Source organism: Chrysemys picta, chromosome 5 (assembly GCF_011386835.1).
Source record: "Chrysemys picta bellii isolate R12L10 chromosome 5, ASM1138683v2, whole genome shotgun sequence".
In the NCBI taxonomy this organism is placed as follows: domain Eukaryota; kingdom Metazoa; phylum Chordata; order Testudines; family Emydidae; genus Chrysemys; species Chrysemys picta.
Genome location: NC_088795.1, coordinates 87,232,953 through 87,259,310, shown reverse-complemented (window position 1 = coordinate 87,259,310; position 26,358 = coordinate 87,232,953). Strand labels below are relative to the sequence as shown.

Below are 26,358 nucleotides of genomic sequence, written 5' to 3'. Positions count from 1 at the left end.
TTTAAATACCTGAAAACTGCTATCATGTCCCCTCTCAGTCTTCTCTTTTCCAAACTAAACAAACCCAATTCTTTCAGCCTTCCTTCACAGGTCATGTTCTCAAGACCTTTAATCATTCTTGTTGCTCTTCTCTGGACCCTTTCCAATTTCTCCACATCTTTTTTGAAATGTGGTGCCCAGAACTGGACACAATACTCCAGCTGAGGCCTAACCAGAGCAGAGTAGAGCAGAAGAATGACTTCTCATGTCTTGCTCACAACACACCTGTTAATACATCCCAGAATCATGTTTGCTTTTTTTGCAACAGCATCACACTGTTGACTCATATTTAGCTTGTGGTCTACTATAACCCCTAGATCCCTTTCTGCCGTACTTATTCCTAGACAGTCTCTTCCCATTCTGTATGTGTGAAACTGATTTTTTCTTCCTAAGTGGAGCACTTTGCATTTGTCTTTGTTAAACTTCATCCTGTTTAACTCAGACCATTTCTCCAGTTTGTCCAGATCATTTTGAATTATGACCCTGTCCTCCAAAGCAGTTGCAATCCCTCCCAGTTTGGTATCATCCGCAAACTTAATAAGCGTACTTTCTATGCCAATATCTAAGTCGTTGATGAAGATATTGAACAGAGCCGGTCCCAAAACAGACCCCTGCGGTACCCCACTCGTTATGCCTTTCCAGCAGGATTGGGAACCATTAATTTCTCTCTATCAACATTGCATTTGTTACGGAACTGAAAAATTTCCCTTATCCACTCTAGTTTTTAAACAGACTGGCTTTTTAAATAAATAAATATCTGAAGAGCCAGAGGAAATCTGAAGTGTTTGCTCTGATTAAGACCTCACTGAGATGCCACTTACTCCCTAATGCCATGCATTTGTCGTAAGTGGAGGCATTATTTTAAATGGCCAAGAGCACAACAGGATTTTGTGAAAAATTAGAATTTTAAATCAAATCACAGATAATTCTGTATCTATGCCCTAAAGACAATTTAGTGCTCTTAAAAAAAAATGCATTTCTTGAGAGGTTGACATAAGTTTCCTCAGAGGTATTTCTGCTAAAAAAAAGGGGGGGGAAGGTGAGGTAGTGATTAGGTGCCACTTAAAAAGAGCTGCGTGCTAGATACATTTATTAGTTTGTGTGTATGTCAAGTAGATTACCTTTAATCTATTTAATCTGGTGCAAAAATCACAGTGAATATATGGTGGTTCATAATTTCCCCTTGTGCATGAAGTTTTGAAAGTGGTATGACTACAAATCTGATTGCAGAAAGAAAAAAGGAATTGCTGTTGTGCAGGATTATGAAAATGGTAGTAAATATAAAGGACAATATTCTAGCTATGTTCTATGTGCATTTGTGCCACTGTGTACACACACACACACACACCACTTGTTATATCCATAAGAAACTACACTCAGAACATTAAGGCTGCAAAAGAGTCACAAAATGCCAACTTTAAAGTGACATTGTCAACCTGAAAAAAAAATCTCACATTTCTGTTTGAATGTGTGCCTGGTACTGTGACAAATGATGCCAAAAATCACTGTAGCTTTAAATGGGGCCTACCAATGGTATGTAAAGGAAGGATAAGTAGCTTCAGGTTCCAGACAACACAACTGAGCACGTAGATTTTATACACATTTTTCTGTGTAGAGGAAACATAGGTCTTTGTATAACTGTTTGGATAAATGAATTTCCATTCCACAAGAAATTGAAATTTTAAAATTTGTTTTCATTCTGAATTGAAACAAAAAGTCAAAATTTTGAAAATTTTTAGTGGAACAGAAATTCAAAGAAAATGTTGATTTGGTAACATCAAAATGTTTATTTTATACCTCTACCTATCCTACTTTCCCTTATCAAGAGTATTGAGATATCGTTAAAAATAAAAAAGCAATATGTCCATAGGTAAAATCCAAAATATACAGAGCATTATATTTAAGGAATATATTGCTTTTATTATTAAAGATATCTGAACATTCTTCATGAGGGAAAGACACTATCAAAGAATGTTGGCATAATGAAGGATTAAAATGTGGGATATTTTTCTGTATATAAAGGTTTAAATATTTGTATGAAAAATATTTTTATTAAAAAAAATTCTGTCTCTATGTTAAGTTCCATCAAAAATTTCAATTAAATCAATACGTTCCTTTTTTCTCAGTGGAAAACTCTCCAACCAAAAAATGTCAGCAAGCTCTAGTTTTATAACATCAAAAAATTCAAGTTCTGTTCCCTGCTCTGCCATAATACTATAAGATACTAGGACAAGTAACTTAATTAACTCTCTCTCTCTCTCTGGTCATGTAGATAACAACATAGGGTCTAAATTCTATGCTGAGTTATTCTGGTGTAAATTGGTCAGAAAATACAACAGAACCTCAGTTATGAACACCTCGGGAATGGAGAGTGTTCGTAACTCTAAACAAAACATTATGGTGGTGCTTTCAAAAGTTTACCACTGAACACTGACTTAATACAGCTTTGAATATGTAGAAGAAAAATGCTGCTTTTAACCATCTTAATTTAAATGAAACAAGCACAGAATCAGTTTTCTTACCTTGTCAAATCATTTTTTTTAAATGTTCCCTTTCTTTTTTAGTAGTTAAACATTTAACACAGTACTGCACTGTATTTGCTTTGGGTTGGGGGAGGGTCTCTGCTGCTGCCTGATTACGTACTTATGGTTCCAAATGAGGTGTGTGGACAGTTCGTAACTCTGGTGTTCGAAACTCTGAGGTTCTATAATAAGTATAAAGGTCAAGATCAGCTGAAGGTTTGATCATACATGTGTGAATGTGTAGAAATGGCAAATGCAAAATCTTCCACCACTACTTCTCCCAAAACCTCTGCATTGCATGACAAATGCCACTCCACCTGCTGTGTTTGAGTGTAAAATCACAAATTGCAGCTCCACCGAAAGAAAAGGTGTTGGATGAACAGGTTGCAAAGAGCAATGGGGTAAAAAGTGAGCATGTCTTGCCTTCCACCCCTTTGTGTTGCATCTTTTATCACTGAGTCATTGTACACAGTGGGGATTTAGATAAGACACATTTCTCCAACCATTGAGGCAGAGTAACATGAACTTTGCATGTAGCGTAGGTCCTGTGTCAAGCACTCCAATGGGAGATATTTTAGTGATAGTATTCCTCAGAGAGCTGGCCATGAATCACTTCATCTGGTATAGCAGCTGCAGAAAGCCTGGCATGTGTTGTTGAAAAGGCCATTGATGGACATGAATACAAAAGTGCTGAGAATATAAACACAACCCCACTGATAATAATTACCAGATATGGTATATTGTCATAGCCCCTTTGCTTAATATGCCCTTCTCCAATGGCAGTCTATGGGCACCGACAGCAATGGGCCCATTGGTATATCCAAGCTGTGCCACCATCCCTAAAGTGAGATAGTTTTGCTGCTCCTTTGCAAGCAGGGAACTTCACTGTGCAAATGAATAATATTTGTGCATACCTTCTGTTAGATTGCAGCCAATAGAATATATGCTAGAACAAAAATATGCCAGAAGAAAAATAGTCTCATCCCCCACTACCCAGACTTTAGCTATGTTACTCAAAGCAGGAGAAGATAATGTAATGAACTCAACAAATCTTTCACTAAGATGAGATCTTTTTAATCTTAGTACTGTTCAATAATATACCAAGCAAATCATTTTTTCATGTTCCTTTATGCTGGATTTGTTATTATTCTCATGTTCACTTTTCTTTATTCTTTTGACGATGGAAAGAAAATACATAAGAAGGTGGTTGCTGAAGGAATGGAAAGAAAAGAAGGGCAAGAGGAACAGAGTGAAGAAAGAAATATTCATAGTTCTTTGTATTACAGTAGTGACTAGAGGCCCCAACCAAGATCAGGGCCCATTAGGGTTTTTCATATACACATAGTAAGAGATAGTCCCTGCCCCTATAAAACCTTATAACCTTATATAAGACAAGAAACAAAAGGTGAAAGAAAGAAGTATTTTCTCCATTTTACAGATAAGAAACTACAGGCATACCATTATTTCAACTGACGTGCCAGTGAAATGTTTTATCCCTCTCCCAGTTGTGAAATTGCCCTTCTCCCCCACCCCACAGGCTACATCTGCCCTAGGCCCAGGATGATCACGATTCAGTCCAGGGCCAATGACAGCTTTTTCCATGCATAGAAATGTCACTACTTTATCCAATATCTCAAGACCCAACAGGGGTCAGCAAGGAAGGTGATACTGGGAAACCACAATAAGACTTGTGTTCCTAACTCACTTGGGCACTTTTGAAAAATCTCACCAATAAAATTTAAATCTGAATACAGATATAGATTTATAAAATGAATATTGTGGTATCCCAAACAAATGACAAGAACTTTTCTGTCACACCATCACGTATACCCTATATAGACTTTGATTTGACAATGGCAGTTAGCTGTATGATTACTGTAGAGTACACATCCTACAATGCAAGTATAAAATCAGTAACACTGATTAGCAAAGATCAGCTTGGAATAAGCATTCCAGTAGCAGCTAAAATATTCTGTAGCAAAAGTGTGAAAATGCATTCTTCTCATGGCCTGAGAGAATGGAAGTTCATCATTTTAGGCAAGTTAGCACTGCTAATACTAATAGGTTTCCACCATCTAAGACAGGGGTGGGCAAACTTTTTGGCCCAAGGGCCACATCTGCAAATAGAAATTGTATGGAGGGCCATGAATGCTCACAAAATTGGGGGTGGAGTGCAGGAGGGAGTGAGGGCTCTGGTTGGGGGGTGCAGGCTCTGAGGTAGAGCTGGGGATGCGGAGTTTGGGGTTTGAGGAGTTTAGGAGGGTGCTCTGGGCTGGGACCGAGGGGTTCGGAGGGCAGGAGGGTGGGGGGGATCAGGGCTGGGGCAGGAGGTTGGGGTGTGGGGAGAGGCTCATAGGCACAGGCTCCCAGCGGTGCTTCCCTCAAGCAGCTCCCAGAAGCAGCAGCATGTTCACAAGAAATCAGAGCTTTGATGAAAGTAAGTCAGAGCAGAATAAGGTCTTTATGCACAACCAAAATTTCCTGCACTAGAGAAGGAAAAACCCCTTTCCCAAACAACTCCAGTCTTAACTCAGCCATTCTGTATGTGTGGGTGGGTGGGTTTGAGAGAAAAAGATAATATATCCTTATTACTTTAGTTGACTACATTTTGAAAATTGCAGCGCTATTACAGTAATCTTAATAAAGGAATATAGCATTCTTTGTTTTGCACTTTATTGAATGCAAATATAAAATAGCTCATTAGTAAAATTGTACAGCACATTTTATCCTCAAAGTTAATTCTCAGTCCATATATCTAACTAGAAGTACTATATGAGGTAAGAAACACAGCCTTTGCTGGTTTTAAAATTAGATTGTCAATGACTGAGAATCAATATGAAAATTAGAAAGTCTCTTTGCTCAATAATCCACATTCTTTTGCCAGAAGTTTGCAGGCCAACAAATGTCTCAAATTGGATTTTGCTTAAATTGGATCTATTAAATTGGATTCTAAGGCAAGGCAATCCAAAAAGACAGATACCTTAATTGGTTTATGCTGGATCATCTTCATTTTAGTTGCTTAAAGCTGAATTTTTTTTTAAGAGGACACATTAGATATGTGGTAATTGCATTCTGCTGTCACTTAAAATGTAAGCTAATTGGATAATGTAACACATTTAACAACTACTTTTTTAGAAGTTGACATTTGCACAAATTAAACACTATTTCAAGATTCATAATAGATGTCTGTATAAGTTCACAGTAGCTTTTCAAGTGTTTTAAATCAAAGGATATTTATTATCATAGCTGTAACTAGCAAGCTCTCGACTTTTTTGAAAGTTATATTTCCCCCAAATCACTGGTACTTATGGACCTAGGGAGTGCTTTGTTATAGTCAATAAAAAAAATATTAAAGTGGGGCCACTATAAATAAGCAAAAAATTGAAAATAATATTATGCTAATTCAAAGCATTTCAGGAGGATGCAAAGATGTCATTGATGGGAAGGATGGGACATATCAAGGGTAGGGAGTATTACAAAGATAAGAAAATATAAACACTCAGAGCAGATAAACGTAAACCCTCCCAACATTGGCAGAAAATAATGTCTAGCACATATGTTGGTACTTTGTCATTTGATAATGCATTCAGTAATTTCTCCCCAAATGGTTCTGATATCAAACAGTTTGTGCAGTATATTTAAGATGTCAAGTGCTTTTATTATTATTTTGTGGTCTGAAGGAAACGTGCATAGATTTGGGAGTCAAATGGATCTGGATTTGTATTTTGGCTGTGCCCTGACTCACTGTGTGACTTAGACAAGTCACTGCATTTTACAGATGGGAAAACTACACCCACCTCCTTCACAGGCATGTTGTTAATGTTAATACAAATACTCTAAATATTATTACCCAATTATATGGTGAGACTCAAGGAGCTCAATCTATTTTGCTTAACAAAGAGAAGGTTAAGGAATGTCTTGCTTACAGTCTATAAATAGCTATAAGGGTAATAAATATTTAATAATGGATTCTTCAATCTTGCAGAGAAAGGTATAACACTCCAATGGCTGGAAGTTCAAGCCAGACAAATTCAGACTGGAAATAAAGCACACACTTTTAATGGTGAGAATAGTTAACCCTTGGACCAATTTACCAAGGATTGTGGTGGATTCTCTATCACTGACAATTTGAAAAATCAAGATGTTTTTCTAAAAGATCTGCTCTAGGAATTATTTTGGGGAAGTTCTATGGCCTGTGTTATACAGGAGGTCAGACTAGATGATCACAGTGGTCTCTTCTGGCCTTGGAATCTATGAATATTTCCAATTCCGGTCTTTATCATCATTCCCTTTATGAAAAGGATCTAGCCGGTTGGAAGCTATTTTAGATTTGTTGGAAACATTCTGTAGAAGGCTTCTCCATGTTTTCCATTAGGAAAATCAGTTCCTACATACAGTACACAGGAACATCCTGTCCGCATACAATATGTGCTTGTTATTTAAAATCCCAGCTGCAGTGAATGTTCTGAATAAATGTTGGCGGAGATAGTGTAAGTACTGTCATGCATGTACAGTGGCTCGTACGCATATGCATGGAATCAGAACTGCTCAGCTATGTGTCAACCTCTATATATCAAACCACTACATGATCTTTATTTACCTTTAATTCACAGGGTGGGTCTCTGCATTACAGATAAATTCTCTGTCTGCTTCTTAGACTCAGTAACTGGGCTAGGCACTGAACAGATGAATAAGGGAAGACTCCCAGACACCTTTCCGCCACCAGACCCAAGTGGAAGGGATAAAAAGAGAAGCATTTGTATAGCAGCTGATCTCCAAAACATCCTTCCTCCAGCCTGCGCAAGTCCTTCTCTCCTCAAAGCTAAACTCCATATCACAGGGGGGTATGCATTCATCCCCTCAAACCCTGCCTGAGACCTTGGGCCAGACCAGTTCTGCTGCCAACAGAGCACTGACGGCTGCAGAACCAAGTGCAGGATTAGTCTCTTAGAGCAAGAGGATCTGAATTATCTTTGCAGCCACAGTGAAGTTCTGAGTAATAGCAGTGAACAGCAGAGTGCAAATTTTAAGTCACTTTTATAATTTCATCTAATAGTTATAGCCAAGAGAGGCACTAATTGTTTTCAGAAACAGAGGTGGGGGTAGTTACAAGTACCATCTAATAAGCTGATCGTGCTTAGTGAACTTTTTCTGCTCTACTTTCATGAGACCAGAAATGCTACTTTTCAACACAGAGAGAAAGTTTAGAGGAGAAGTTGCAGGAAGCAGCTGAAGAAGTTGATTGCAATGAATATGGAGTGTCACTGTTTTCCAATACTATTAAGATTTCAGTAGTCACAGCCCAAAAAGAAGAAGAATTATGTCCATAACGTTTGGCTCTTGTGAATGGATCTATACAGCTTTTGAGCAGACATTGGGACAGCTCCTCAGCTGATGTAAATTATCATACCTCAACATTGGAGATATGACAATTTACACCAGCAGGCCATATGTCCCCCAATCCTTACGACACAAGCAGCAAATAAACTTGGTTTCCCCTCTCACTGACGTTCCATACTCAACTCATTGCCTCTCACACTCAGCATCGCTTACCAGAGCAGAACAACATCAATCCATACAACTGTCCAAGTTCTGAGTTTTATGGATATTTTTCCTTTCACAACTTTGTAAAGTATTTAATCCCCTTAAACTAACTCATCCACAGTGTATGTATTATTTTAAGCCTTCTGTTTATTGATGCTATCCTCACTTCCTGATTGAGAGCTAGACCTGCCTGGGGACTTAGTGATCATGTCTAGTACAGGATGCAGCAGGTGCAGACAGCAGGATTCCAGCTGATATACTAAACACATAAATGAATTCTCCTCTCAAACTCACCCCCTTGATCCAAAGCTCCAGCAAGGCTCCCTCTCAAATTAGGGATGCCATCTGGCCAACATGGGAAACCGTTCAAGAGTGGGAGGTGGGAGCTGCTGCCGCCAATGATGCTCTAAACCTATTCCTCTGCTGTAGAAAGTAAAGCTATGACCTTCGTTATTATTATTTATTAATAACTGGGTCACATACTAGAGCATGTTAGAACTCAAAGAACCAAGTTCTAAGCATATACTATGCTAACATATGTAAAGGTGTGTATTCATGGAAACCGTATGTACATACACACAATCATATTGGAGACAAGCACAAATTATGAAATGCAAAAAATTTCAAAACCACAGCACTCTCATCCAAATACAAATGAGTGGCCACAAGTGAGAGAAAGTTAATCCCTCAAGTTATCAAGAGTCATGGTAAACTTTTAAAGCAACAGCAGCAAAGAAAATTATGGTATAATCCTGAGGGAAAGGAGAGAGACTGCAGAGACAGCATCACACCAGTGCTTAATTTGTAATGGTAGAGGTGCCGGAGCTCAAGCACTTTTTTTTTTTAAAACATTTATAATGGACATGGCAAGCCCAGAAATGCCGGGGCTATGAACTGCCAATCCTAGCGGTACCAAGACTCAGGCCCGACAAGCCCTGGCACAAGTTAAGCACTGCATCACGCTATGTAACAATTTGTCACCAGAACAGGAATTGACAAATTGCCACAAAGGATTAAAACCCTAAACCCAGGATGAAGCCCTAACCCAATTAGACTTTACCTACCTCTGACAAATACCAGAGGAAACTCTTTTTACATTTTGGCAACTTTGTATTGGTTGTCATGCCAAACATGCCATACATAATGCAGAATCATAACGCATGTAAAAAACTTTTCACTTTGCTCTTTTAGGGCCCGATCCTGCAAACACAAGATCAACTTTATGCACATGTTCAGTGGGACCACTCCAACATGTAAATTACTCACATGCATAAGTATTTGCAACATTGAGCCCTTATTTGGAACAAATACTGAAATTTTATTACAGTAAGAAACAAGAAAACATTTAGATGCTTTAGTGGCTCTCTAGACCCTAAACACAGTGTTGGCTGGAGTGCAGACTCACCATCTGGGAAAGGAAAAAAATAAAAAAGTCACTTCACAACCCTTTCCACAGGGCTGGCTTGATTTCCAAAAAAAAACTGAAAAAAACAGAACAAACCATTTCAAACTACAGGAACTAGCCACCAGCCGTTCCAGCTGAGAGAAAAGCAGATACACCCATTGGAGGAGCCTCCTTTGCCCCAGCTTCCTCTGTCTTTAAAACCTTGGCCAAATCAGTCACATGATAGGCAGGAATCCAATCATCCCTTATATGCTGGAGCACCATTATAAATTGTCACACACTCAATGAGAAAGCAATTCATTCATGGCTCCTTAGCCATTCTTCTCCTCAAAGTAGGCAGTTCTGGTTCTTGTAAGGGAGTTGTATTAACTCAACAGTTGTGATATGAGTGATGAAGCACTATAGTGTCCTCAAGTACAAAGGGAATCCCTACTAGCACACATGTACTGTAGAGATCATGCATATACATTATAAAATTAGTTACCTGGTAAAGCCAAAATTTAAGAATACCATCACCTGTTATTTCTTAATTGTTGGATCAAGTCCCCAGAGGATTTTCTTTAAAACTTTTGCATAACACAGAAAAATCCGTGCACTACTGTGTATTGACTGCATCTCTTATCTGACTGTAGTTATTAGTCTCATCTGAATAAGAATATTGAAGACGTATGGTGGTGCCCATGCTGTACATTGTGCAAGGCAGCAAAAGTCTCGGCATCTCAGCAGAAGTATAATCTGAGTTTTGGGGCACAGTTGTCACCAGCAGATATTTAGATAATGACAAATGACTGAATAAGGAATGTTTTCACTAATTAAGAAACGTTATAGCCCAACAGTTTTATGACATATTAATCATAGAGTCCTGTGCCACCTTTCAGACTAACAGATGTATTGGAGCATAAGCTTTCGTGGGTGAATGCCCACTTCGTCGGATGCATGTCGGACCCACGAAAGCTTATGCTCCAATACATCTGTTAGTCTTAAAAAGTGCCACAGGACTCTCTGTTGCTTTTTACAGATCCAGATTAACACGGCTACCCCTCTGATACATGACATATTAATGGCATTTTATATTTTAAAATCACCTCTTTCCTGATTTAGGACAATCATCATGTAGTTCAATGCTATTACAGAGGGAAAGGGTTTTTCCTCTGTCCTTCCTCTGCAAAGCAGTACCATTGTTCTGACCCAACATCAAACCAAAGTGTCTGTGTGCTAGAGGACACAAGGTGACTGTCCTTAAATCAGAAAGTCACTTCAGTTGTTGGATCTAATGTTGCTTTTGCCAACGCTAAATATTTCAAGAAAGTTTCAAGAAACAATGGTGGCCAGGGCAGCCATGAAGGACAATATACTGGGTTCAGATAACCTCGGACCAAGACAGCCTATTGGAAAAAAATGCTATTAAAAAAAAGCGCTAGATTTTATAGTTATTGGATGATCCCTGACATATGTGCACGCCATGATGGGATGATACCACATAATTAAATGTAAGTACATTCTAAAGATTAAATAGTTTAACATCCACCTCACAGAGAGAGTATCAAACGTTAACCCAAACATTAGATGCTTTGGGGTATTAGTATGAAAACATGATGTTGTAAACCAAGACATTTCAAAAAACACCTTTCGGTTGTCTGAAAGACCTGTAAAAAGAACAGGAGTATTTGTGGCACCTTAGAGACTAACAAATTTATTAGAGCATACGCTTTCGTGGACTACAGCCCACTTCTTCGGATGCATATAGAGTGAAACATATATTGAGGAGATATATATACACACATACAGAGAGCACACATTCTCCAGGTTTTCTGACATCCGTATGTGTGAAAGACAGGCAGAATTTGGTTCAATATTTTATTGCCTCTATGATGTGTTCAGCAGAGGTTCACATACAATGAAAGTTTAAGTTGCAAAAAGATTCTGTTCTTAAGAACAGAACAGATGTTTCTATTGTATTATTAATGGCCTAAATCCTGAAAAGACTAGTTCTTCTCCAGCAAAACAACCAATGAAATCAATAGGTGTTATGCTGGTGTAAGGACTTCAGGACCTGGCTTATTTTCATTATTACACTGTTTGTTTGTTTTTTCTTCACTATCTGAAAGCATACTAGAGTATATTGACCCTGAAAATTCCCATTTTGCTGTTAGTTATTTTAAGAACATTATGGACAAAATTTTTTTGATTAAACTGACCCCTTCTACTTTTATATTTACTATCAGGGAGCTGTTTAATAACTATGAATATTTATAACAACGAGTTGCACTTTTATAGGAACCTCTATTCAAAGATTCCAAAGCATCCTCTGTATTATGTTTTCTTAAAAAGTTTGGTTTTGGTTGTTGTAAACAACAAGGACAAATCACTTATACAGAGCCAGTCGGATCACTTGGTAAGCTGGGTGCAATCAAATATTTCCTTTAATACAGCCAAATACAAAGTTGTACAGTTGGGAAAAAAAGACATGTATAATATGCTAACAGATGGTAGACTATGTCATGGAAAGCAGCAACTCTGAAAAAAATATAACAGTGGTCACCATAGATAACTAATTGCACACAAATTTCTACTGCAATCGACTGGCTAAAAGGGCAAAAGCAAGCAGGGCAATGTTGATTAGTAGCGCGGTGATGTTACTTAGGCATACAGTATTGGTGAGACTATTACTGAAATACCGTGTCCAGTTCACACTTTTAAAAGAACATTGAAAAATTGGAGAGGATTCAAACTGCAAGACCTGGCTTTATGCCAACAGGGATTTGCCCTTTATCAGAGGAATTTTCAGTTTACCATTTGTGGCCAGAATTCACTTACATTCACTGTCCACAGCCAGATAGCAAAAGAGATTCTGCCCCGCTATCATCTGAAGTCGCTAAATCAAGTGGGATATCTTTTTGAAAGATATGCTCGAATTCAACCAGAAGTTACTAAATTCCATGAAGATAGTATTGCACCAAGTTCTATGAGCTGCATCTTCATTGCATGAAATTCCATGATCTGACCTATGCAGGAGGTCAGATTAAGTGAGTATAATGGTACCTCTCAGCCTGAAAATCTGTGTGTATTTGTACCTAGTAAGTATTTAGTTTTCTTTAAATTTGATTTTCCATAAAATATTTGTGATACATAAAAGTTATGTTAAAAGTCCTTCTGTTGGTTTCTGTGTACTATGCCGTAGACTCCAATAACTCAGCTTTGTCCATACTTGCACAGGTGTGAAATGGGTGGTGAGTTAGATGGGCACAAGAATCATTCTCTAACTTCTCAACTCCTGAGTCTGGCACAATGGCCATCTTTGTGATCCCTGGGTACAAAGACTGCTTCAGGCTACTTCTGGAACCAACTTCCCCAGGAGTGGCAGGAATGGGCCAGTTCCCCATCCAGAATCAGCCACCAGATGTAGCCCCATGTCAGGGCTTTGGGATACTTCTGAAAATCAGGCCCATACTGTATCAGGCAGCTACAGCTCCCATTCACTTCAGCTGGAGTCGTGGCTGCTCACCACCTGTTAAAACAGCTCCCCTATTAGAGCTGTGCAATTAATTCATTTTTCAGTTCACTGTCAGTTATCAAAAATTAGAAGTAAAAGACCAAGGATTTGAACCTGCATCTGCCATATTCCAGTCACATATGCTAACCACTGGGCTACTGGGTCTATATGCAAGAAAACACCTCCTCAGTTTTGTGAATGGTGTCCAAGTTTCCTTGCAACTCTATCCTGAAAAACTGAAACATTTTGTTTAAGAAATGTTGAATGGCTCATGTTGACAATTACAAATGTTTATTTTTTTTAATCAAAACAACATGCCAAGATCAACACACAATTTGTTGAGTATTTTGGTCAGCCCAAATCTGCGTATTTTGCAAAAAGAAGTTTCAGACAAAAAAGTTAGCACAGCTGTAGTCCCTACATCTGTCCTACCTGTGGCCCGATGCTTCCAAGAGTTCCCCCTCCTAATAGCTGTGACATAACACCCACTGTGAGCTCAATTTTTTCATTTTAAAACTATTTCTATACTTTCCATTTCCAAACAGCCTTTATCCTTTAAATCAATGAATCCTGCCTTGTTTGTCTCTCTCCCTGCACAGCAAATAATATAGCACCAGAGGATTCAACTTAATTAGGTGATAACTTCAAAGTCTAAAGATGTTTTCAAAACAGAAATGCTGCACTCATCAATGAAAGGTAATTACAGTCCAGAGTCATGATTAATATTCTGCAAGAGGCATACCATTCTTAGCACTATTTTTCACCCCCTTTTAACCTGGACAAGATTGCTTTCAGGCTGAAATTTCTCATACATACTCTCAGCCTAAAGGGGCCATTGAAAGCTTTAAGAAAATTGAACAAGCTACCACTGAGTAATAAGGATATGGAAAATGTGCACATTTCTGGTTTGTTAAAATCATTCTTATAACTCAAAGATAGCTTGTTTTAGTTCCTACTTGACATGCAGATGACGTGTGGAAAGATCTGGACTGAAAATGATATAGTTAAAGTTAATCTGCTACCAGCTGTACATTCAGAGCAAGAGATTCAGACTTTCAGGCCTACAGTATCTAGATATCATTCAGTGTGTGTACGTACATACATACACACACACACACACACACACTAGTTTAGACAGTTTAAAACATGGGACCAGAAGGATTTCAGCCTTTTAAAATCTAAAAGTACTCCATAATTTCCCCAGATGTGCACTATGAGCTTGTAGAGCTTATATCAAGTTAGGAAAAGGGGAATTTCATAAATTCTAACATTAGGAGCTCCCTTAGGGCATTAGGGGAAAGGATATTGCAAGCACAAATATTTGCAACAGCATGAGCCACTTGGGAATGTAACTTGCAGAGAAAATAAAGAGTCCTTTTATATGTGGCTGAGATCAATGGGACCCAATGGAGTAGTTATTACCTCACCTGGCATCTCACTCACCTTACCCTCAACAAACTCAAATCCTAAAATCCACAGCTAGATGGGGATGAGAGCAATTTGGCCCTCAGGGAAGCTCTAAAATGGATATTCAGTGGAAAGAGGGAACACAAGATGTACCCTGAAGTTCCTGATAAAAGGAAGGGAAAATCATGACCTTCCATGGTTGGAAAGCACTTGTAAGATGAGCTAAAGGGAAGTGGAATGGGGAGCCCCCAGATTCATAGTTATCCAGGACTTTTGGGTGACTACGTAAACCATACCTACACTGAGAGGCAGAGTGGACTAATGGCTAGGACACTATGGTAGGACTCAGGAGAACCAGGTCCTATTCTTGGCTTTGCCACAGGCCTCCTGTGTAAGCTTGAGCAAGTCACTTCACTGCTCTGTACGTACCTTGGTTTCCCCATCTGTAAGATGGGGACAACACTGACTTCCTTTGTAAAGCACTTTGAGATCTTCTGGTGAAAAGCACTGTATAAGAGCTAGGAATTATTATTAACTGTGAACCTTTTGACATTCTCACATTTCTAATTACAAGTTGTAGTAGAGGTTTGCAAGGGGAGAATGAAGGTTGTGTGCACACCTTAAATGAGAATTAGGGTTACAATACATGGAGGGTTACTAAGTCACAATAAAATGTAAGAACACAGTCCCATAGTCTTCACATACAAATTTCTCCTGGACTTCAGTGGGAGATGTATACACATAAAAGGACTGCAAGGACTGAGCCCTAAAAATGTTATTTCCATATTTGCATCATGAATTGTTTATTGACTATATAAATGTAGAAATATATATATTTTATATTATATTCATTATAGATTCAGTTCTCAGCTATTTCATGTTTTCTTCTTGGCCTCACAAAAATACCTGCAAAGTATGTTCCACGGAATTCTGCATGCTTGAATAGACCTAGGTGAACAGTGACAGAATATTCTCAGAGTGTTCACTGAGGCCAAACTAATGCCCTTTTGAGCTTGCTTTCCATAAACATTTGTTGCCGGCACAGGGGCCCGAGGACAGCAACAGTGGGGTTCGTTGCCCGGAGTGCTTCACGCCAATAAACATACCGGGGTGGAGAAACAATCAAAGTTTATTTGAGATCTCAAAGTGGTGCAAGGAGACAGGCAAGTCTCAAATCAAGCACACCAGCAAAAACAGTTTCTCTCTTCTTTATACACTTTACAACTAAGCCCCCCCCTTTCTCCCCCTCTCTACCACCCCCCTCTCTACTCCCCCTCCCCTCTCTACCAAAGGCATGTTTATACATTTAAGCAACTAAATCATTCTAGGGTTATAAATCTAGCTTGTTAGTAACTTCTCCCTAAACAGTTATTTGGTCCTGTTTACTCTTAGTTTATTACCCCTTCCCCAGCTAGAAACATGCAAACCTCATCATTATTGTTTGGTACCTGGTATGAACAAGGTCGTAATTGCTAACTGGCTATTTACACATTCCAATTCCTGTCCTTGGTTGTTAAGGTCAATTAGAGTTAAACATGGAAGGACAGAGTTTAAACATGGAAGAACTCTGGCTCAGGCAGGCCTAGTAACCCCAACTGTTCCCTCCTTTGAGAATACTCAACAAGCTTTTGGCTGAGTTTTCTCATATTCTGTAGACAAGATACGATTGAGTGCCATGGAGCTGGGGTTCTCAATGAGAGAGTATGCTGGGATTTCTGGGGAATCACCCTCCAGGGTAACCCTGCAGCATGGTGTGGGATTTGGGAGCATACCCAGCAGTTGGAGAGGTTAAACTCTTGGGCAAAGCAAACATTCAGGGACTCATATGTGTTTGTCTCTAAGTTAGTAGGGATTCCTTTCCATCCCGCATGTGCCTGGGGGGAGAAAACGGGAATTAACAAGAGGAGTGTCCCTATGGCAAAGAGCACCACTGTGGCAGACCCTGGATCTGAACTCATATTGGGCAGGTGACCCTAGGCCTAACAATCACAATTCCCCAAATACCCACAAAATAACAATTACCAATAGCAAGCAGATTAAAAACAAAAGGGACCAGGCCACCAGGTTAGGCCGGTCCTGTGAAAACAAACACAACCAACGCTCAGAGGTCTCACGGGGAGTGCGCTGTGACTGTCCAAAGAGATCACAGGGCATTCCCAGCAGACACTACTGTCGTCTGAATAACAGCTTAAGTCCCAAATTGTCGCTGGCAGTCTTCTCTGCAGGCTGGACGGTCCACCATTCAGAAGCAGGCACTGCTTTCAGACGAGAGTGATGAATCCAGTTTTTGTGTCCCTCAACCTTTGCTGCTGTGTGGGAGACAAGCAGGACGGTGTAGGGTCCCTTCCACTTCTCTAGGAGAGGCTCGTCCTTCCAGGTCCGGACGAGTACAGAATCGCCTGGCTGCAAGGAGTGGATCGGGGCATCCAGCGGGAGAGGTTGCAAATCTTTGGTATACCTGTGGAGAGAACAGAGAACAGCAGACAGAGAGCACATGTACTGAGATAAGAAGCCACACCCCATTTCCCACTCCCCTGCCAGAACCGGTGTACCATTCATAGGCCATGCCCTTCCAAACATAATCTCAAAGGGACTGAGCCCTAACCTGCCCTTAGGGAGAGCGCGAATGCGGAGCAGAACAAGGGGCAAAGCATCAGGCCACTTAAGGGAAGCCTCTTGGCAAACCTTTGAGAGGTGCCGCTTTAAGTGTCTGATTCGTACGCTCTACTACCCCACTGGCCTGTGGTCGCCATGGCGTGTGAAGCTTCCAGGGGATCTGTAGGGCATCCAATATCTTTTGAACGACTTGGGATGTGAAGTGTGTTCTGTTGTCAGATTCCATCCACTGGGGGAGTCCAAAGCGAGGAATGATCTCTTTGACAAATTTAAGAACCACTGTTTTGGCAGTGTTATTATGGCATGGGAAGGCTTCAGGCCATCCGCTGAATCGATCTACCAAGACGAGGAGGTATCAGAATCCTTGGGTCCGGGGAAACTCAGTAAAATCTATTTGCCACACCAGTCCCGGGCCTGGGGTAGGCTCCAGAGTGGCTGGCAGTACTGACACTCCCAGTCGAGGGTTGTTCTTTTGGCAAACTAAACATTCAGCCTGTACCTGGGAGGCCAGAGGCCTAAGTCCAGAGGTTAAAAAATATTTACCCATTAGCTGAGAGAGAGCCTCTCTCCCTGCATGAGTGGTTTGATGTAGTTTCTGCAGCACTGACCGAATTAGGCGCTTTGGTAGTAGGATCTTTCCTTCCAGGGAGTGGAACCACCCCCCTTTTTCCTGGAGACCGAGTCTGTCGGCCAGATCCCTTTCTTTGCCAGAGTACTGAGGAGTCGGGAGCTCACCCACTGATGGGATGAGGGCATGCATATGGGCATCTTCAGCTTCTAGTGGTTCCAGGGTAGCAGCTCGCCTAGCTTCCCTATCCGCCCTAGCATTACCTCTGGCCACATCTTGATCTCCCTTTTGATGAGCCTTGCAATGTACCACTGCTACTACTGTGGGGAGCTGTACCGCATCTAAAAGCCGGAGAATCTGGGGTCCATGTTTGACAGGAGAGCTTTGCGCTGTCAACATTCCTCGTTGCTTCCATAGACCAGCATGGGCATGTAACACTCCAAAGGCATATCTGGAATCAGTAAAAATGTTAACTCTTTTCCCTTTTGACAGTTCAAGTGCACGAGTTAAGGCTACCAATTTAGCCAGCTGGGCTGATGTCCCAGCAGGTAAACCCTCTGCTTCCACAGTTTCATGGAGATACAATAGCATAGCCAGCCCTCCTTTACCCATTTACAACTGTACTACTGCCGTCAGTATACCACTCATAATCAGCATTCGGGAGGGGTTGATCTTTTAAGTCTGGGCGGCTAGAATATTGGGCATCTATGACCTCCAAACAGTCATGTTCCTGCTCCTCTGTCTCCGGTAACAGGGTAGCTGGATTAAGGGAGGGACAGGTCTGTAAGGTAACTTCAGGATTTTCTACAAGCTTTGCCTGATACCGAGCAACTCGAGCCTGTGTAAGCCAGAGACCACCTTTAGTATCCAGCAGGGCTTGAACCATGTGGGGAGTATACACTTGCACAGCTCCTCCCAGTGTCAATTTCTCAGCTTCCCCAAGCATTAGAGCAGTTGCTGCGACCGCTCGCAAACATGCCGGCCATCCCTTAGCAACTTGATCCAGTTGTTTAGAGAAATATGCCACGGGACGTTTCCAGGTGCCTAATAACTGAGTAAGCACTCCCAGGGCCACTCCTTTCCTTTCATGGACATACAGTTGGAATGGCTTAGAGAGGTCTGGCAGACCGAGGGCTGGAGCTTCCATCAGTTTCCTTTTTAAAACCTTAAATGCCTTGTCGGCTTCTGAGGACCAGTAAAAGGGGTCATGATCTGCTCCCTTAACACATTCATACAAGGGTTTAGCCCACAGTCCAAACCCTGGGATCCATATCCTACAGAAGCCTGCCATACCCAGAAATGCCCTGAGCCGTTTACGATTGCTTGGGACAGGAATTTGACAGATAGCTTCCTTTCTTTCGTTTGACAGCTGACGTTCCCCCTGCCTTATATAAAATCGTAAGTAGTGAACTTCTGGAAGGGCAATCTGAGCCTTACTCTGTGCTACTCGATATCCTCGAAGTCCAACAAAGTTCAGGAGGCTCACAGTGGCTTTAAGGCAAGAGGTTAGACCCACTGCAGCAATTAACAAGTCATCCACATATTGCAGGAGGAGGACTTTGTCCTCGTTGTCCCACTCCTCCAAGTCTCTAGCCAGGGCCTGGCTGAAAAGGGTGGGGGGATTTTTAAATCCCTGAGCCAGCACTGTCCACCAAAGCTGTTTTCTAACCCTCCTTCCATCCTCCCATTCGAAGGAGAAAATCTCCTGAGACTAGAAGTCAACCGGAATCGTGAAGAAAGCATCCTTTAAATCCAGGACTGAAAAATGGATGTACTGCCCCCCTATAGAGGCCAACAGTGTATACGGATTTGGAACAAGGAGGTGTAGAGTCTTAACCCGCTCATTAACTGCTCTCAGGTCCTGGACCAGCCGGTATGTGCCATTGGGCTTTTGTACAGGCAAGATAGGAGTGTTCCAAGCTGACTGGCATTCTCGAAGTACCCCGCACTTTAGGAACTGGTCTATAGTTTCCTGCAATCTCTCTCTGGCTTCCCTTTTGATTGGATACTGCTTAATTCGCACTGGACCTTTTCCTGGCAAGAGCTGAACAGTAAATAGGAGTATGATGGGCTGCCTTTCCTGGGATCCCTGATGCCCATACCAGAGGAAAAACCCGCTTCTCCCACTGACTCCACTCTGGGGCTTGCATGGCTGAGGGCTCAATTGCAAGTGTCATTATCCAGGCATTCTCTGGAGGTAAGGTGAGGCTTATTTCATCTTGAGTGAAATGCAGGGTGGCACCTAAGCGACAAAGCAGATCCCGTCCTAATAGTGGCGTTGGACAATCGGGGAGGTAAACCAGTTTGTGAAATAGAGTTCTGTTTCCCAAAGCACATTCCACTGGAGCATATATTGGGCACTTAGTTCCTTTCCCTGTGGCTCCCACCACAGTGAGGGAATCTGCCACAGGCAGCTGAAGGGGTTGGTTTACAGCAGTTCGTGCGGCTCCAGAGTCTATGGCCAGGTCTACACTACCCCCCTAATTCGAACTAAGGTACGCAACTTCAGCTACGTGAATAACGTAGCTGAAGTTCGAAGTACCTTAGTTCGAACTTACCTTGGTCCACACTCGGCAGGCAGGCTCCCCCGTCGACTCCGCAGTACTCCTCTCGCCGAGCTGGAGTACCGCAGTCGACGGCGAGCACTTCCGGGTTCGACTTATCGCGTCCAGACTAGACGCGATAAGTCGAACCCAGAAGTTCGATTGCCAGCCGCCGAACTAGCGGGTAAGTGTAGCCAAGGCCTATTAAAAAGTCTATGTCTGAATCTCCCACCCGCATTTTTACTCGGGGTTCCGGGGGCAGGATAGTCCATCTCCCCTGACACCCCTATTCTTGATCCTCCGCTGCCATCATAGGGGTACCTTCCCTTTCGGGGCACTCATTTTTCCAATGTCCCTCCTTTCGGCATATGGCACACTGGTTGCAACCCAGACGCCTTTCCTGTGAGCCAGGGCACCATGCCCATGTCCTCTCATTCCCCGGCCCCTTCCACCTTCCTGAAATCTTCCCCTGCCACCAGCCTGTACTGCTGCAACCATCATTTTCACTTGCCTCTTTTCCTTTTCTCCCTCCCTAAGGCTGTAAGCCCTGTTTGCAGTTTCCAAAATCTGTGCCATTGTCATGCCCATCAAATCCTCCTTTTTCTGCAGTTTCCTTTTAATATCAGGGGCGGCATGGCTGGTAACGATACCCTTTATAATTGCCTCAGTAGCCTGATCATCGGGGTTTGCATTAGTAGTTTGCCTGATGGTATCCCGAATACGCTGCAGAAAAGCAACCGGACTCTCTTTTGGCTCCTGTACTAGCTCATACGGCTTAGCCCAATTGTTATGTCGGACAGTTGAGTGTCGGAGACCATGTAATAGGAGCTCCTTGTATACAGTAAGACAGGTGAGATCTGCCAGCACGTTGGGATTCCACCGAGGGTCTGCTGTAGGGACCCGAACTGCAGCAACAGGAATGTTTGCTGCGTTTGCCTCATGTCTAAGCTGTGCCTCCTCTCGTGCCTTAGACACAACCTGATTACGCTCCACCTCAGACAGCAGGGTCCGCATAAGGACATTACAGTCATCCCAGTCAGGCTTATGGCTAGCCAGACACCCTTCAAAGACCGAGATAAACTTGCTTGGATTCGTAGAGAATTCCCCTGCCTGTGCCTTAAAAGCTGCTAGGTCCACTGGGTTAAAAGGCACATGGGTATAAACCTGCATTGTAGTGGCTGGGCGATTGTCTGTTCCAGGACGGGCTATCCGAGTCTCAGTAATCAATGGATAGAATCCCACCGAGGGGGCAATCTCTGGGACCTGAGGCACCCTATCTTTATACGGTGGGGGTGTTGGAGCTGAAGGGGACACCGACTCTGCCATTACAACCGGGGGAGGGTTCTGAGGACTAACAATAGTTACTACCGAACCTGTCGGAGTCAAATTACACTTTTGCAAAAGATCTGATCTCTCTCTTAACAACATAAACAACTGTACATACATATGTTCATTCCATTTACCCGTACGCTGACAAAACAAAAGCAATTGAAGGATCGTATTAGAATTAAGTGATCCCTCCGGTGGCCACCTTTCCTGGTCCTCTAGCTGATATTGACACCAGTCTACTGTACAGAATCTTTTTAATTTACTTTTAATCAACGGATCCGATCCAAACACTTTCCAGTTCACCAGAATGCATTCTAAGGGCGTACACCTTGCCCTGCCTGCAGTACTCTGTCCCTGCCCCATACTCTAGGGAGACACTGGGCGTCCCCAGGTCAAAACAGGTAAAGTCCCCACTGGACTGTTCCTACCTTATCCAAGGGTCCGGTTCTGCACCGTCGCCCACAGCTGTTTCTCCACTAATCAAGCACGTTGCACCGTTGTGCCCTCCGGGGTCGACCAAATCACGTCTCCGCCGAGGCCCCCGATGAAGTCACCGGTGCGCGCTGGGCGTCGTTCGTCGCCGCAATCCGTCGGCCGCCAGGAGGGATCCGGGCAAGGCTAAATTTCAGCCTCGAGCCCACCCAGGGACGCCAAGACTGTTGCTGGCACAGGGGCCCGAGGACAGCAACAGTGGGGTTCGTTGCCCGGAGTGCTTCATGCCAATAAACATACCGGGGTGGAGAAACAATCAAAGTTTATTTGAGATCTCAAAGTGGTGCAAGGAGACAGGCAAGTCTCAAATCAAGCACACCAGCAAAAACAGTTTCTCTCTTCTTTACACACTTTACAACTAAGCCCCCCCCTCCCCCTCTCTACCCCCCCCCCCCCTCTACTTCCCCTCCCCTCTCTACCGAAGGCATGTTTATACATTTAAGCAACTAAATCATTCTAGGGTTATAAATGTAGCTTGTTAGTAACTTCTCCCTAAACAGTTATTTGGTCCTGTTTACCCTTAGTTTATTACCCCTTCCCCAGCTAGAAACATGCAAACCTCATCATTATTGTTTGGTACCTGGTATGAACAAGGTCGTAATTGCTAACTGGCTATTTACACATTCCAATTCCTGTCCTTTGTTGTTAAGGTCGATTAGAGTTAAACATGGAAGGACAGAATTTAAACATGGAAGAACTCTGGCTCAGGCAGGCCTAGTAACCCCAACACATTCAAGCAAACCAGTTTTTTTCATACAGGGCCCAGTTCACACCATAAGCAGAGGCTTATGCACCACTTAAGACCTGTTTTGAAGTCTTAAATGGGACTTACTTAGTGCTTGTGTGGACCCTTGGATCAGGGGGAGAATTTAACCTAGAAAGCAAAGTTTCGGCTCACACATTCCAGCATTCACACTGAAAGTGGTGTATTTTATATGGGATAGAACACTGCTTGACAAGCATAGGGGTAGAGTTCTCAAAACTCCAAAGCAGAGCATTGTTACACAGGCAATTATAAGCCAGACAAGTATCTGCCCTTATACTTTGCCAATATGACTGCCCACATTCACTTTTGCTTTGTGTCAGTGACCATGGGGATGAGAGAGAGACTTAGAGAACACTAAATGCAGAGAACTATATATATTTTATATAGGAACACTGTCTGATGCTTCAGGGAAACAGTGTTCCCAAAATATTGGATCACCCACACATAGGGTGACCAGACGTCCTGTTTTTAAAGGAACAGTTCTGTTTTTTGGGACTTTTTCTTATATAGGTGCCTATTACCTCCCACCCCCGTCCCATTTTTTCCACAGTTGCTATCTAGTCACCCTACCCACACATGCAATTGTCTTACACAAATATGACAAAAATAAATTTAAATTCATACTCTGCATCCATCCAATGATATCATAGCCACATGACTTCAAGATTTAACATTTTATAAAAACTCATTCATCCTGACCTGCTGCTACTTAAACTACGATGGCTGATAGATTTGTAGATTTAAAGGTCAAATCATCTAGTCTGATTACCTGTATAACACACCATAAAATCTTCACTCAGTGATTCCTGTATTAAGCCTATAACTTCTGGTGGAGCTACAGCTTATCTGTAGAAAGACAGCCAGTCTTGATTTAAAGACTTCAAGTGACAGAGAATCCACCACATCCCTAGGTAAATTGTTGTGATGGTTAAGAACATTCACTATTAAAACACAGCATCTTATTTTTAGTCTCAATTTGTCTAGCTTCGACTTCCAGACATTGGATCTTGTTATGCCTTTATCTTCTAAATTAAAGAGCTCTCTACTATCAGAAATCTGTTCCCTAGGAAAGTACTTGTAGACTGATCAAGTCACCTCTGAAACTTTTCTTTCTTAAACTAACTAGATTCATTTTCTTTAGTCTCAGATGCACAGACATGTTAAAAATGAGAAGTTCCCTGCACCTGAGGAGCTTGCCATTTTAATTAGGCAGATGAAACCAAAGAATGGACAGACTGATGTAGCTAAAGGAGGAGGGAAGGTAAAGAAAACAAAAGAAAAAAGGGTAAGGATTCTTGTGAGACCATCATTTTCCCACAGAACTCAGATCCTTTATTTAAATTTTTCTGCCCTAATTACTATATTAGAGGCTATATTTAGATCTGATATTTTTAAAGATGGCAGGTACTGTCTTGTCTCAGTTCCATTAAATTCCTTCATGATGCATTACACTGCTAGATGGAGAGGAAAACAGGCCACCTGCACCAACTTATTAACTAGAAATGCAGCTTCGTTATTGGCTAAAATAAGTTGTTAAATATTTTTCTTTTCCTCCTTGCAAGAATCTTTGAGAGTAATGGAGGTTGTCAATGGATATAACAGCACAATACTTGCCTTTGGCAAAAAACTGGGAAGATGAGATTGTCAAAAGAAATACATGAAAAAGATTACTAGCACTCATTCTCCACAATAATATTGTTTGTACATCCCAAAACCTATGTATAGCATGTACAATAGTAATTAAGGGACAGATTCCAGCACCTTTTCTCATGTTGAGTAGCACCTTAATTGACAAGTAGTCCTATTGATTTCTTACCTTAAGAATGGCCTGTTATATTTTAACAGGTCTACTCACAAATTAAGGTACTACTCAGCATGAATGAGTGTGGCAGAATCTGACATTGTATATACAATATTATTTAAATATGCTAAATACCAATCCCAGATGCCAGCATAAATATAGAGACTAATCTCCTGGGACTGTTTAACTAATAAATCTTCATTTAGACAACTGAAATACATAACTTGTACTGAGTCTCATGAAAGCTTGAAAGCTCTTTGCTTTCCAGCAGCAGCAGACAACATGGCCTAATTCCCATGTGGTATAATTCAGCAAAGTTCCACTAAGCCCATTGATGTATTCTGATTTTCACCAGCTGAAGATCTGGCCCCATGTGTTTACAGAATACGGGACAACATTTAAAATTAGAGAGACAAGTGAGTGAGGTAATATTCTGGGATCAATACAGCTACAACAACACTGCATGCAATACTTAAAATTGACTGGACAAGACACTGTCATGACCCACAATTCTTGAACTCAGGTCCAAGGGTGTCATCCCACTCCAACCGTCTATCCAACAGCTTGCTGGCATCAGCTGGAACTGGGATTCCTTCAAGTCCAGCTCAGACAGGGATCTCCACCGTTGGGCCCCTATTGGTGGAACACTGGAATTCCTGATTGCCCACTTCCCCTACATAAACTACAGGAAGGAACAGGAAGTTCACTACTCAACTGAGCTCCACCCTCCTTAGGACTGCTCACCCAGTGTTACCAGCCCTTGTTTCCGGTCTTGAAAGCTTTATTTCCTGGTATCTGACTTTTAGTTCCTTACCTTGGGGTTTGAACCCCAGTTGGTGTGGAAAAATACCCCACACACACCATAAGCCTAGCTGCCTACATTCCAGACCTGACAGACACTAGAAAACAATTACGGGTTCATATTCATACACCAGTTTGAAGAATACAAAGTATTCTTCATTAATAGAGTAGGAAATAACCTCTTGCAGGGGCTGAGATGACCTAAGGGGTCTTTGTCATCTCTAATTTCAATAACTCTGTATTTATTTGTGCCATGCTCAATACACTAAGTATACATTACCTCTATCCATTCTGAAAAATAAGTTGTAATTAATGTGCCCGTGTTCTTGAGTTTCTCAACTCAGCAAGAATGTGTTCATAACAAAGACATACATGATAAACTAAAATTTGCACACTCATGCAGAAGTGATTAGAACCACAAGAATTATTCTTTTGTAAATATGCTCTATTGGTTTTCATTCATGCAAAAAAGAGCTGATAAGCCATTTTTCAATATAGTCAATCCCAAAAATTTCAAAGATCAAAGGGTTGTTAATATATTAAAATATATTGTATTATATTATATATAAAATATATTAAATTAAAGCTGCAAGAGTGAAACTATTGGAACACTATTTGTGCATGCTGAGTATCAGGGAATTAAGAAAAACGTTATTTTTTTTAAGTGCTATATATAGTTTATTCCTCATTTACAATAATTGAGTAATTTTTATAGCACCATTATACAAACTCCAATTGACCAACACTTGTGTAGGTCAAATTATTACTAAACTGTAATGGTACATCAAATAGGCATTTTAAAAAAATCTGAAAAATCATTATTATGCTAACCAAAAACCTTTTCTGTTGTATTGATTTCAAAGTGCACATTTAGCAATATAATTCTGCTGATCTGCTCAGTTACATTGGCACTGCAGATGAAAGTGTGTTTGGATACTGAAGTCCAATACAACTTCTCTCATAAAAATCAATGTTGAAAATTCACAAGAAAGACTGTTAGTTTAAAAAATTGTATCTTGATTTGGTTTTGTT

At 41.3% G+C, this 26,358-nt stretch overlaps 1 protein-coding gene across 2 annotated transcripts in view; it reads right to left on the bottom strand.

Annotated features, from left to right (window-relative positions):
* Nucleotides 1–15,690: 15,690 nt before the first annotated feature.
* The window catches only part of LOC135983973 (uncharacterized), a 71,790-nt gene continuing 61,122 nt past the window's right edge, over nt 15,691–26,358 (bottom strand). For both annotated transcript variants that reach the window (XM_065598028.1, XM_065598029.1), the window contains exon 2: nt 15,691–22,178. In XM_065598028.1, coding sequence (XP_065454100.1) covers nt 20,447–21,829 — 1,383 coding nt within the window. In that variant the 5' untranslated portion in view covers nt 21,830–22,178 and the 3' untranslated portion in view covers nt 15,691–20,446. The remainder of the gene's footprint in view (nt 22,179–26,358) is intronic.